The sequence below is a fragment of the Apostichopus japonicus genome, chromosome 17 (assembly GCF_037975245.1).
Source record: "Apostichopus japonicus isolate 1M-3 chromosome 17, ASM3797524v1, whole genome shotgun sequence".
Lineage (NCBI taxonomy): Eukaryota > Metazoa > Echinodermata > Holothuroidea > Aspidochirotida > Stichopodidae > Apostichopus > Apostichopus japonicus.
Window position 1 is genome coordinate 9,871,194 of NC_092577.1, and position 15,015 is coordinate 9,886,208.

At 38.0% G+C, this 15,015-nt stretch overlaps 1 protein-coding gene across 2 annotated transcripts in view; it reads left to right on the top strand.

The window, feature by feature from the left end:
- The window catches only part of LOC139954605 (uncharacterized), a 41,590-nt gene that overhangs the window by 3,819 nt on the left and 22,756 nt on the right, over positions 1–15,015 (top strand). For both annotated transcript variants that reach the window (XM_071954504.1, XM_071954505.1), the window contains exons 2-6: positions 9,141–9,202; positions 10,258–10,352; positions 11,226–11,332; positions 12,712–12,907; positions 13,452–13,585. In XM_071954504.1, the coding sequence (XP_071810605.1) occupies positions 9,141–9,202; positions 10,258–10,352; positions 11,226–11,332; positions 12,712–12,907; positions 13,452–13,585 (594 nt within the window). The remainder of the gene's footprint in view (positions 1–9,140; positions 9,203–10,257; positions 10,353–11,225; positions 11,333–12,711; positions 12,908–13,451; positions 13,586–15,015) is intronic.

Below are 15,015 nucleotides of genomic sequence, written 5' to 3' on the forward strand. Positions count from 1 at the left end.
GTGGATGTTCTAACTAGGAAGTTGTAATAACTGAAATATATATATCCCTGTGATTCTCTGCATGTGTTGGCAAGGTTGTGAGGGAGGTTAACTGCAGTAACCTCCCTCAAGGGTAGCCCCCAGAGACAAAACCTAGCAACGTTTCTCCTCTGTGTATATATGTGTATATTAATATATGTGTATATATGTGTATATATATTATATATGTGCATATTAATAATACCAAATATATATAGCGTTCTAATCAGTCAAGTTGTGCTCTAAAAGCGCTTTTACAACAAGAACAAATTATTGAACAAAACAGACTTAATACTTAGGCTATCTAAAATAGATACAATTTAACTTTACCCCGAAAATTAGTTGAAGAGTTAGCATTTCTAATGTTTTGTGGTAACAGAGTTCATCAGTTTGGTCCCCGTAATACTCTGTTTCAATTCACAGGTACATCAAGCAAAGTTTTGTTGGAGGATCTAAGAGTAGGGCGATGCTTCTTAATCAGTATCAATCAGTTAAATGTACTCTGAAGCCAAATAATGAAAATGCCACATGGTACAGAATGTTCATTCAGAGTGTATTGTATGTGTTTTGATACAATTCTCCTTAAAATTAAGAAAATGTTTCAAAAGTACAATATTATTTGAGGTATCATTTGTACTGAGTAACGAGGTACATGTAATGAGGTGTACAGTTACAGGAAAACAAGAGTATATTGGACTGACAGTACAGGGTACCCACCACAAGCTTTGTGCTAAAGTTGTATTAGAACTTTTAGTAAAAGTAAAGTTAGCAAGCTTTCATATATTTTCAGGGCAAATGTCCCGCAAGTTTGTTTTTAATGGTGTGTTGTTTATAATGACATTGGCGTAACGATCTCGAGCTACGATAGAAGCAACCAAGACCAAGAAATAATTTGCTTTGCAATAATTAACGCTGCGCAAAATCGTCATGTACAGTCATGTACAGTAGTTCTCAAAGATGTATTGCAGTGTTTTTTTACAAGGAACCATGTATATAATATAAACAACACTCAAATTTCACAGCCTTCAAAATATGCTAGTTGCTACGCAAACGTTGAATTTAATACTAAATTAAGTTACTCCAAGCATATATATATAGCAGTATGTGACACATCATTGCACATAAGTGCACTGAACAAGCTGAGAGCCTACTCTGTTCAATATCGCATACACATGTACTAAACTGTACAGTACAGTACAAGGCAACTCTCCATGTAGGAGTCTTCCACACATCCCTGCACTGTGTAGCCTGTGTGTGCTACACGGTAAATTACTTCCATATGAAACAGTATATACCTCATTACCTGGAGCGTACACGCTGCCATTTTCTTGTGTTTGCATAATTTAGATGTAGTGTGCATGTAATACATATGTTTTATATTGCATAATTATCTGTTTGCCTGGATACAGCTCTGTGCTACAGTAGCTAGTCACAGCCTTCACTCGGTGCTATAAAGATCTTGCTGTGTGTACAGTTGTAGACCAGTAGCGTCAAAGTAATTTAACATCCATGATCCAAGGTTAACGCCAGATATGAAAATTAATTATTAAAATTTAGGTTTCCTTTTTGTTGAAAAGACAACTGCAGTATGTCACTGTACAGTAGGTAAAAGATGTACACTTAGTATTATAAACCACAGTACACACTTGTATATTAGATCCTCCTGCAAGCAGGAACTCGCGAAGAAGCCTCATTGGCTTATCAAAGCCGCAAGCTGACCGAAGTCAGTCTCTTATATTCATATTTAACGTCCATGATTATGAATTGTTAATTGTCAACTTGCAACAGTATTTGGCCACTGCAGTTAATCATTCACTCCAGTTTATCTGTAGTTTACTCATTACGGTATAGCAGTGTTACTATTGTCTGTTGTATATATATAGGTGTACCGGTGTAGGTACATGCAACTTCTTGTCTGTTAGTTTGTCTGTAGTTACTACAATATCATCAGTGTTGCCTTTGTAATCAATTTATGTACAAGGGACATATTGATCTGTGTCAACTCAGATATACATGTGAAGGTTTTCAATTTCCTTTTCAATATTACTTCAGAGGCTCATCATTCATTCAAGACTTTACTGTATAAAAACGAAAACTATTTGTTGGCAACATTGAGGTTAGGTACAGTAACTGCTCAACAGTGTGTACCTGTGTGTTGTATTAAAAGTTGTTTGCATTTTCTAACAGCGTTTACCACAAGTTTGTAGACTTCAGGGCATATTGTTAGGGATATTTCCTGAATGTCCCTCGGACGACGAGACCTTACTGTACTTATGATTGTCTGACAAAAGTGAAGCAAAATAGCAAAGTCCTATATGTACACTGTTAGGAGAAATGTGTAGGTTTGGTGAATAGAACAGCAATATGTACACTGTTAGGAGAAATGTGTAGGTTTGGTGATTAGAACAGCAATATGTACACTGTTAGGAGAAATGTGTAGGTTTGGTGATTAGAACAGCAATATGTACACTGTAGGAGAAATGTGTAGGTTTGGTGATTAGAACAGCAATATGTACACTGTAGGAGAGCTGTGTAGGTTTGGTGATTAGAACAGCAATATGTACACTGTAGGAGCGATGTGTAGGTTTGGTGAATAGAACAGCAATATGTACACTGTAGGAGAAATGTGTAGGTTTGGTGAATAGAACAGCAATATGTACACTGTAGGAGAGATGTGTAGGTTTGGTGAATAGAACAGCAATATGTACACTGTAGGAGAGATGTGTAGGTTTGGTGAATAGAACAGCAATATGTACACTGTAGGATAAATGTGTAGGTTTGGTGAATAGAACAGCAATATGTACACTGTAGGAGAGATGTGTAGGTTTGGTGAATAGAACAGCAATATGTTCACTGTAGGAGCGATGTATAGGTATGGTGAATAGAACACCAATATTGATGTGTAGGTTTGGTGATTAGAACAGCAATATGTACACTGTAGGGGAGATATATAGGTTTGGTGAAAAGAACAGCAATATGTACACTGTAGGATAAATGTGTAGGTTTGGTGAATAGAACAGCAATATGTACACTGTAGGAGAGATGTGTAGGTTTGGTGAATAGAACAGCAATATGTTCACTGTAGGAGTGATGTATAGGTATGGTGAATAGAACACCAATATTGATGTGTAGGTTTGGTGAATAGAACAGCAATATGTACACTGTAGGAGAGATGTATAGGTATGGTGAATAGAACACCAATATTGATGTGTAGGTTTGGTGATTAGAACAGCAATATATACACTGTAGGAGAGATGTATATGGTGAATAGAACAGCAATATGTACACTGTAGGGGAGATGTATAGGTTTGGTGAAAAGAACAACAATATGTACACTGTAGGAGAAGTGTTACAACATTTGCATTACCAGAAATAATTAGGGAACAGGTGTTTCTAAGTGATTATTACGCTGTATTCCTATGCTATTTGCCCCACTTTCCTGTATCGAGAGTGTTTAAATGGGCAATTCCATGATGGAGGGGACATGGCCTAAAAATAAGAAGTGTCAGTTTTCAACCTGCTATCAGTCTAATGTTGTAGTATACATATCTAAGTTTGTGGAATAGGTAAGCAATTTTTCTCCAACACTCAAATTTTGAATACATGGCTCAATTAATCAAGGAGGATGAGAGCTCAAAATAATCCTGAAAATGCATCATACATTCCATTCCATCCTATATAATACTCATCAGATAGTATCTAGTAGTTTTAGTATGTGTTATGATAGATACTCCTGTTGACTGTGTTATGACAGAAAAACATTTCAAAATTTCTTCATGACAACTTCAAAACAGACATTTTTCAGGCCTCAATCACTGATGTAACGTGAGTAACCGAAAAAACAACTTTTTCTCTGTGTGACATTTCTTTAACAAGTGGAAATCTGATAACTATAATTTCGTTAGTACTCATAGTCCCAAGTGTGGAAACAAGATCACTAATGAGGAGAGACCCATCATGTGTGAGTAATAAATCACTGAAATCTGTAACGTGAGTAACCGTGTAACGTGAGTAACCAATGTGTAACGTGAGTAACCAAGCTATCACACTGAAACAATGCTGGAAATGCCTATTATTGTCTTTTAAATAATTGCTCAATAAGAGAGGGCAGTAGGGGTTAGAGTAAGGGTCAGTAAGACACCTGGAGAGTACTCTCCCTATCACCCATGAAGAAGATTCAGCAAGAAGCTAGGAGGGTGGCCACTAAACGACGAGTTGCCTCCTCCTGCATCTTTCAACCTGGAGCGGGAAAGGGCTAAATCCACTTCCTTCAATTCTACCAAGGCCCTGATCCAAATAAACTGCTCTGAGAACTACACATGTGTGTCTCAAGATAACATCCAGACTGCGCTCTGGAACTAAAAACAGGTGAGCCTGTTCACAGTAGCAGCGTGGCACTCCGGTTCCCTCCATTCCAGTGTTGTGGCATAAGACAGCCTGGTACACTCCAAGGATACAGTTATGGCATATGTGGACAAAGTCCTTGATAGCCTAACCCAAGCCTTGATGTCTCTATCCGTCTGGTCGGATGGTCCGGCTTCACAATTTAAGAACAGATTCCTCGCTGCTCCTATTATCCGCCCTCAAGAAAAGCACAATCTCGAGATTCTGTGGATGGGATTGGTGGAGCAGTGAAGCATCGTGTATGGAACTAAGCCAAATCTCGGAAGGCAGTCATTACCAATGCAAAACGCTTTGTGGCAGCAACCACTGGGATGCCCAAGGTGGAATCCCTACTGATGCCGCAAGCTGAAATTGAGGCGAGAAATAGCGAACTCGGTCTGAAATCTGTATTTGAGAATGCCAAGCAAATCGTTGGAATGGCCAGTAAACATCACTTGCAGGTACAGAACAAGGATGTCATCTCCTTCACCATTACAGATGATGGCAACAGGTCTGCTGAAAGGAATACCCCCCTCAGGAGATGGGAGAGGCCACAAAAAAATGCAACCTGCTCAGGGAGTGGCAATGCTGGTATAGAACTCGGTATAGACTGGTATGCCGTTGAATACGAAGCGGTATTGTACGCCTGTGTAATAGAAGCAAAGGGGGGCTAGAACGACGTACAAGTGTCAGTGATGCAGCCAGCTGGGCCCAATTGAAAATGGCTAAACCCAAGGCACAAGGTATTCTATCGCAGGGAGAAACTCACCACCAACCTTGATGCACCAACCTTGGCCAATAACAGTGGGCACTTCAAATTTTCTGTCGCCTTTTGAAGACTGAACGAATCAGCTCTCTTCCAAAGCCTCTTCCAAACGTTACTCAATGTTAAATTGAGATGTTAATGTTGAACATATGTTACCAATTTCCTATTGGTTCATGGCTTTTGTTCAGTTGGCCTGTTACTTCCCCAGAGAGTTTAGTTCCCTTAGTTTTTTATTCTGGGTAAATTCAAGTTTGACACACAACTAGTCCTCAAATAAAACTTAATTACAATGTTCAGAATTTGTTGCCGATTTGTGAAGATATGATTCATGCATTATCTCAAAAAGACATGGTATATCTCATTTAGATTGTGATATTATTGAATTACACTGGAGAAGATGTTCAGAATGTCAATTCCACTGATATATGGGTGTTTCCTAGTCATTATCCAGCAGCAAGTTCCTCACAGACTCTTGATTCCCTATGTATTGTATAGGTGGACAAACTGTAACGTGAGTAACCGTAACGTGAGTAACCGGTGAATGCCTCATTTTCACCAAGACAGGAAACCAGATGTGATTTTGATTGTGTTCAGTATTTGTATCATCACCTAAGGTCCAAAAAACATGTATCCATTTTCTTTAAATATATCCAGTATGAGGACACTTTTTGAGTGAAGTTCATTTTTGGCATCGGGGTGATTTTCAAATGTAACGTGAGTAACCGACACTTTCATGTACCTATCTCCGACAAGAAACAAGATAATCAAATTGTGTTTTCGCAAATGTTTAGGTAAATTTGTTACCCTATCAATGCATAGAGATCAGTCATTCAAATGAATGAATGGTGGAGCTATCAAACCATTTGTGAGTGAAAGTCTTCAAAAATGTAACGTGAGTAACCGTGGAATTGCCCATATGGATAATAAAGAAAAGCAGTTCGTTTAGGAACTTAAAACACATTACCTCTTACCCTATCTCTACCAATTGCAGTTATTATTAACCATTCATATAAACCCGTTTTAAACCATCTGATGATTAATTATTTATACTCTCGATGACCACACCTGGTGATGAACAGCCGGTGTATGTGTGTGGAAGTTACTGTTTAATCAGAATGCATACATAGAATGCATACATACAGCACTTCATGTATGCATACATACAGTAGTATAGGAAATGTGTCATTTAGGGTTCACATTGTACAGTAGGTTCTAACTGCTCTTCTCTGTGGTACCTAGTTTGCTATAGAACTTGAATATAAAGCTACAGTAGAGGTTTGCACCACATACGGTACATGGTGCAATATATATGTGTTTAAGTAGCCATCTTTCATTTATGATACATGTGTAAACCTACAGTTCATATATTGTACTATATATCCACATTACAGAACATGTGAATTTGTTTGATGACCACACAAAGCGTGATGCCTTTGGAAAAGTATTCCGGGACGTAGTTTCTAATAGCATTCTGCCAATAACTCTTTATGAAGAACGCTGATATTAGCTCTCTCTCTCTCTATTTACATGTTATGTATTGAATATTATGTATTAGGTTCCCCACACAGCTTGGATACATGCATAATTAACCTGAAATTTCGACATACCATAGAGTTTATTATCTACAGTATATACAGTATCTATGATGTATGATTGATCGTCTTCACCCTACCGTATCTTGATCTTCATTAATTACCAACACTGAATCCTCATGTAATTTGTCTATACAAGTTGTCATATATTAGTATCTATATGCTACGTAGCTGCCCAATCTTTTGTTTGTTAGTCGTTACACATAGATCACACTCCACTATAATTACTGTACGACTGAAGCTCAAAGTCTGTTGCTATGACCTGGCACGTACAGTGCTATGTGATGGTTCGCTTTGACCCAGCGCGTACTGTGTTAATATGTGATGGTATAAGCCTGGGTAAATTTGCAATATTGAGGGTATTGACGGGTTTTCAAAAGACAGCCGTGATGACGATCTCGCTGATGTTGCTCCAAGTGGTTTAGTTCTAGCCATCAGCTATTTGATTTCATCCATGGTTTGACCAGAGTCGGCCAGGGATAGTAAGAGTTATACTTGTATAGGTCGTGAATTAAACTGCCCTGAAGCAAAGAAATATTTCCCAAACTTTGAGCATGCATCAAAAGGTTAGTCAGTGTAAAATTCCACTAAATGGGCAAAAAGAATCCACAAAAGTGTCTCAAAATTCAAATTTATGTGTTCCTTAGTTCCCCTGCAATATGACGGTGTTAGCTGTCTGCGTTAAAGGCTTTGTAGATCAAACTTGCGATTGAAAAAAGTGGTTACAATTTGACAAATGAACTGTGCAGAAACTACAGTGTCTATCAGTGCAGCTACCAGTACATATATAAAACACACAGTATGCACTAGATCAAATTGGAATAAACTAAACTTTCAAGATTAAAGCATAGAGCTCTCTGATTATTCACGCCTACGATGATGTACACAATATGCATGGCGTTATTGATTTCATTAGTATCTAGGAAGAACATATTTACATGTATGGAATAACTTGATGAAATTGGTGTTTATCAGTCTGTTAAGAAATTGAAGTGGTTGGAAGTCATATGGTGTACGTATATTCAATCTATCTGTTTCTTTGACTGAGTGGTGGGTATTCACTATCCAGTTCTGTGTCAATATGGCATAATCAAAGCGGGTTGGGAGAGGGGGGGGGGGCTGTTAACAGCTCCCCTGACATAATAATAACAACACAACACAACACAACACACAGATAACAACACAGAGTGTACTGTACCTGGAGCTCCAGTACAGTACATAATGGATATTCTGTCCAAGTCTGTGCATGAACTGTACACAGCTGTATATGTACCTGTGTAACCTACAGAGAGTCTATGTAAAATGAACTTTCTGCTGGGCAGTAGAGAGGTTTCCAGGGCTATGCATGATTTGCTGGTATTTTAAGTTTGTTTATAAATTAAAGTGAAGTATAATTAAGCTGCCATCACTTAATGTTAGCATATCAGTCACTACATTGATTTATTTTCCCTCCTTTTTTTTAATTTTTTTTTAAATTTTTTTTTAGCATCTGAAGAAGATCCTGCTAGGATCAAAACCTCAGGCCAACTTACTTTTACACATTCTATTAAACAGGCTCTCTATAGTGGATAAGCAGTTTGCTAACAGTTTTATTTTATTTTGATTTTCTATTACCCGTCTCCAATCTACTTATGCACTTTCCTTATCTGCCTAGATTTAAAGCTGCAACACTCATTGGTGACAAGTTTAGCACATCATTTGAGCACTGCTACAATGATCTCAGTTAAATTAGATTCAGACCTAACAGTTTCTGTAAGATTGAACATCATCATCACTTATTGGCCCCCAAATCTGCTAGCTAGTCAAATAATGGGTCACGCATACACCTTCATGCCACCTCAACAAGCATTACACTATACTTTGTATACTAACACCCCCAAAAAAAAAAATTTTCCCCCCTCCCCTCACTGGGACTTTATTTTCTCACAGAGACATTTTACTTTCTATTTATAAATACTCTTTGGCTAGAAAGCATTTTATAGATTACAACCACCAGGAAAATACTCATTAAATTAGTTTTTATCGAGTGAAAAGTGTGACATCCACAGAAAATTTGCGTGTGGGTCGCAGTTCCCCACGCCCCATGCGTAATGTACTTTAGGCCTTCCGGGAAAGAAAATGTGCAAAATTGGGGGGGGGGGGGGGAATTGGAGCAATGTTTGTGTGCAAATACAACTGAGAATTTAACAGAACTTTACAATACCGTACCAATTAAACCGCAACTCATTTTTGTGAAACTTTTCATGTTTTTTATCAAAGTAGAGGCTTAGGAAGCATCGAAAATAATTGCTAGTGAGTTCTGAGTGTACATGTTAAAGTTGCCAGCTTTTAAATATTAAGTAAATATAAAATATTCAATAAAAACCTCTTGTTTCTTACAGGTGACTACGTTGTTCCCGTAAAGTTTGACAAGAACAACGGTGAACTCTTGGAGCTGTGCGAAGTAAGTAGCAAGTTCTCTTCACAGATTTTCCCCTACTGTGCTTGGGTGGAGGGATTTACTTCGCTCCTCGCTTACCTGTCTCCTCACAACCTTACCACAACCTCTACAGTGCCTAGAATGTCCTGGTAACCTTTTAACATTGTGCGCCCTCTGTGATTGGCCCCCTCCTTTCATTGCCCTTCCTTCTCATTCTACCATTCAAAGTGTCTTACACGAATCTATCGAGTGGATTTTCTTCCCTCCGATTTGGTCCCAAACGGTAACTGAGGATTTTTTCGGGCCTTTTCTTCCATTTGGATTACTTAGAGAGTTTAACAGTCATTTCACAGCCTTTATGTATCGGTTAAGAGCAATATATATATGCAGTTGCCAGATATCCCCACAAATTGTTACCGACGAGAGAGATGTTCCATTCGCCTCCAAAGTAGCGTTATGGGACAGTACTAAATTTAATACTTACAAGGAAAATAAAAAGAAACAAACTAAACGTGGAGGTCGTTGTAAGGTTGCCCGATCATGATTTGTTATAACGGAGCCTGTGTTGTTGGTGACAACAGTCTTTGATCCACGCACAATCTAGCAGAAGTGGCTGTATGTTATATATATGCCAATGCTGATCGTCTCACCATGGGACTTGAAAAGGTTTATGTTAAGTGCAAACAACAGTGTCAAGTGCCGACAGGTTTCAGCACGATATGTTACGCTGAGGTTTTGTTCCATGTATCGGTATATATGTGACAGTTCAAAGTCAATCAGCATTTATTTAACTCGAGTGCAGCCTAAAATGTTTCCACCCAACATAAGCACTCCTAATTCTCCTCCCTCCCATCAATGGTATAAAGGTGACCCTTGACCTCTTACTAGCGATGGATGAACTCAACTCTTTTGGATAATTTTGGTCGCCACATCTCTTCCACACCAGACCCCCCCCCACCCTCATCATCAGCCATTTTGTACCCTATAAACAAAAACCCTCCTCCTCATCATTCTCTAGTGTTTAACTTGATAGTACTCTCTAATATATATATACACCATCATTTTTTTTTTTTCACCAGTGGAATAGCACTACCTCAGCATGGTTCAGACACATCACTGCCGAACAAGCAACCTTATATTGTATGGATGACACAGTGGAAGGGTGTGATCAGACGTCAGTATATGACTTAATTGTTACAATGTTATAATTACATTTAAATGTATTGATCAATATACACAATCTACAACCACAGAGTGTACTGTCGGTAAACTTATATGTTGGTCTTGAAAGGGTCACCGGTATCATCTCAAGAAAATTTCATAGTGAATTAAACTTCATAGACTTTGGTTTGTGATGCCATCTCTTATTTAGTACAAGAACCCATTCTCTTTCTCTCTGAAGGGCGTTTGAGGTCAACAGGTCAAAGTCTGAAAACTTCTGTAAACACTCTATAGGCTCAAACAGTACATCTTTGTTGAACATCATACTTTAGTTTGTAGAATCCAGCTTTGTGAGTACAAGAACCCTATTAGTAATTGGTAGGAGGTTATAGGTCAAATGTGGTCAACAGGTGTCAAAGGTTGAAAGATTGAAGGTGCTCTGAAATCAATATACGGTAGATCTCAAGTAAATTTCCACCAGGAATTGTTTCTCCCATAGTTAGGTGGTATTATTAATATTCACAATCTGCGCTTCAAGTTGTCAACAGCTCAAATATCTCAAACGGTCTCGAAATTTGGCTCACAGGGTCAACAAGTTATCTGAAATGGTCTCGAAATTGGGTCTTATTCTCTGTGATGTATACTAGATGACTTTGGCTTAAGTCGTGAATATATTTCACAGTGAATGAAGGATGTTATCATTTACAACTTTATTAATTAAACTGTTAAAGGGGTGGTGCTAGGTGGTAAGAATATCGCAAAGCCTTCAGGCTTTCTGGTTCAAAAATCGATGGAATAAAATATTGAAATGGCACTTAAAAACAAGCCCTAACAAATATAAATATATAAAATAGGTATTAATTTTATGAATATTTTAATTTTGCAGAACGTTCGACAGTGGTGACGTCAATATGCTCAATGGTCCGGAGGAGTTTAACGGCGACATCCTGTTCCAGACCTACGTCATGGGGTTATCGAAGGACGCTTTGAAAAGTATGAGTTTCTAATTCATTATGTACACTTTTTTGTCACATTCTCATGCAACATCGAGCGATGATTCTCGGTAGCGTTTGGCAACTCTGGAATCTTAGAAAGGACAAAGATATTTACTTCGCTCCTCGCTTACCTGTCTCCCCACAACCTTAGCACACTCATTCTACCACGCCTAGAATGTGCTGGTAACCTTTTAACACTGTGCACCCTCTATGACCGGCTCCTCCGGTCACCGCCCTTCCTTCTCATTCTACCTTCATAACTTCATAATGAATCTTTTACTCGTTAGGTCAGTAATCTTGCTCATTGTGCAATCCAATGTTTCACAAGTATCTCTGGTGCTGTTTTACTGTATTTTGTATTTTACCATTTTTACGTATCTTGCCAGCTTTGTTTTAAGTCTTCTTATTTGAGAGTCTGTTATATTTTGTGTGTATTTTATGTACTGTACGTATGTTTTATATTGTGAGCAATCAGTTGCCCAACTTGGGATGCAATCAAGAGAATCTGAATCTGAATCCAACCAAAGAGTCTAGATCGCAAATTTTCGAGCGGATTATTTCCTTCGATATTCAAAGATATCGAGGACTTTGTCTGTTGTCTGTCACTCTCGGGGAGAACCAATAGCTTAAAGGGTAACTCTAGAGTTGTTTGTCCTGCAAATAAAGTTAACAAGGTAACATTCAAATTCTTCGCTGAGGTCATGTTTTCTCTTGGTGTAACTACCTTCACCGCATCAGACACTCATTCTACCTATTAATGCCATAGTAAATACACCTCCTGTTGCCATAGTAAATACACCTCCTGTTCTAGAAAATAATACTCGTTCAATGTAAAGAAATCTATAGCCCTACCAAATTCAACTGGAGATACATTTTGACAGCCCTTTTGGGTGCTCAATTGAAACAAAAACGAAAATTAGTTTCTTTTTTCATTTTTCAATTTTTTTTAGTTTGTGGAGTGACTGATGGAGAATGCACATTCCCCTCTTGCTGTTATTTGAAATGTAATATACAGTTGGAATGTTTGTGTTACCAACAATGTTCTCTGTAGTTTTGTAAATTGTATTATTTTCCACTTTGGACATAACATATAAATTAAAAACCTAAAAATTTTTTTTAATAAATGCTGAATTGCTGCGATGACATCATTCACTCAACTGTTGCCAGATGCATAATTAACACTAACGAAAAAATATCACCAAATTCAAAACATCGAGTATCTTGCGACAAGGACGTGGTTTTGTACCTCAAAGCGGCAGAAGATTCCATTTTTGCGGTGGGTAATCAAAATGTATATACTCCGTGTTCAGACGTCCCGACTTCCTTTTGGACGTTTTTATACTTGAAAATTGACCTTATCTTCTCTTTATCCAACAGTTGTGTTAGAAGATGGGAGGGACGCCTATGGAGAGGGTCTGGCAATTGATAAGCCCTATGATATCACACTGATGTTTGTGGACGACATAAGAGTGGCTCCGCCTATCGATCACTCGGTAGATTACATCATGATAGGCGTCTCCATCTTGATTCTCCTGTCCGCTTGCTTCTTGGCGTTAGTTCTCAAGTGCAAAGAGTGAGTACTCCAGGGGTCAAAGGGCACCAGAATCCATGAATAAGGAATATTGACAGAGGGGAGGTAGGGAGGGGAGGGGAGGGGATGGGGAAATGGAGGAGGATATGGATGTTTACTGAGCTCTCTTTTTTCGATCACTCAATATATATTACGTCATGATGCTGGTCTCGGTTTTGGTTCTCGTCGACTTCTTGCATCTCGGGAATTCTTCCTCAATTATCAGTAGAGACAGTAATGTCCTTGTTGAAGTTGAATGTATGTGACCATTGCGCGATGTTGAAAGCATACTTGATTACCCACCCCCTCTCCCCTCCCCCCCCCCAAAAAAGGGGGGAATCTTAAAGGTGTGAAGAAAATTCAAAGATCTTTGACAGAAAAGAAAAAGGTTAGAGGCAGGTTCTTTTTGACAACATGTTTGACAGGTCAAACGGAGGAATGAATATCTTCTAGTCGATCACGATCTAACGCCGACGGAAATTGCGGCTCAGCCGACAAAGTTACAGAACATGTTTGTCATTCGTCTCGTGAAATTTGATTCCCTCAGGAGTATGGCGGAGAAGCAGAAACTAGAACATTACGAGGGGAACAGAGGGAGCGCCAGGACCCAGAAGAAAACGGAAGAGGTCAATCTGACCACCATCAAAGCCCCGGACGAGGATAGCAAAGACACAAGCGAAGGTGAGCTTTAAAGAATTTAAGCCGACGTTTATTTTTTTTTCCAGGCTCTCTTGTCGGCGTGACTATCTCTTGCTGTATGTTAAATAATTGATTCATTATTATGATATATATGGAATGAAAAACATCTCTCTTTTTTTTTATTCTCTTTTTTCTTCTTTTCTTTTTCTGGCCTTGTATGTATTTTATTTATTCAGTTATAACTTCTACTTTCCCCCCCCCCCCCCTCCCCCTTTCTCTTTCATTTTTCTTATTCAGTCTGTCCCTTTCACATTTAAGCCATGTTCGAGCGAAATCATAACAATTTGACAAAGTTTAAGCGATTCCACTAGTTTCTTTTTAAAACAGAAGTCCTGTAAACATTGAAAATATATACAGTTGCATGATTGTTGTTGTTTTTTTTTCCCTTCCTGGCATTCGGTTATTAAGGCCAGACATTTGTACATTGAGAAGGGGGTGGGTGGGGGGGGGAATGGTGGTTACATACATCAAAAAAGGTGTTAAGTGATGACATTGTGGTATACTTCTAACTGACAAGAAAGAGTCTTGTTTGGAGTGATCAATGTTGTTGTTTTTTTTTTTGTATTAGACACAGAAGTGAGAAATTTAATAACTTTACAGAAATATTTGAGTAGCTTAGACAAAATTTTGCTAATTTAGTCTTTAGGGGGAGGGGGGGGGTTATTATGATGGAAGGGTGGAGTCTCAATTTGCTTTAAACAGTAAGACATGGCTACTGTTACTTCATTCCCCGCTTTTAAACGAGTCAGTATTTACTTCGAAGTCCTTCTATTCTATAGAAGTAATCAGAAATATTTTTAGGGTTTTCTGAAAGGGATACAAAACAAATAAGTTTCAAGAAAAAAAGCTCTAAATTATTGGTTTGAACATTTTGCTAAATACTCTCTTCGTGAAACCATTTACAATTGCTTTGCAGTTTCAAAATTTATGGCAAATATTGTTGCAAATTCTAAGCTTTTGACAAACTGAGTGTTGTCATTTCTTCTGACTGATTCTTTTCTGAATTATTGTACATAGTACATATGTGCAGAGTACATATATGTACATAGTAAATATACATATGTACTCTGTACATATATACTACGTACATATACACATGTAATATGTACATAGTACATGTGTATATGTGCATAGTACATATGTACAGAGTACATGTACATATACTATGTACATAGTATATGTACATAGTACATATGTACTATGTACATATACTATATACATATGTACTATGAACATAGTACATATACTATGTACATAGTATATGTACATGTACTATGTGCATACTATATACATATGTACTATGTTCATAGTATATGTACATATGTGCATAGTACATATGTACTATGTATATAGTACATATACTATGTACATAGTATTTGTACATATGTGCATATTACGTATGTACATAGTGC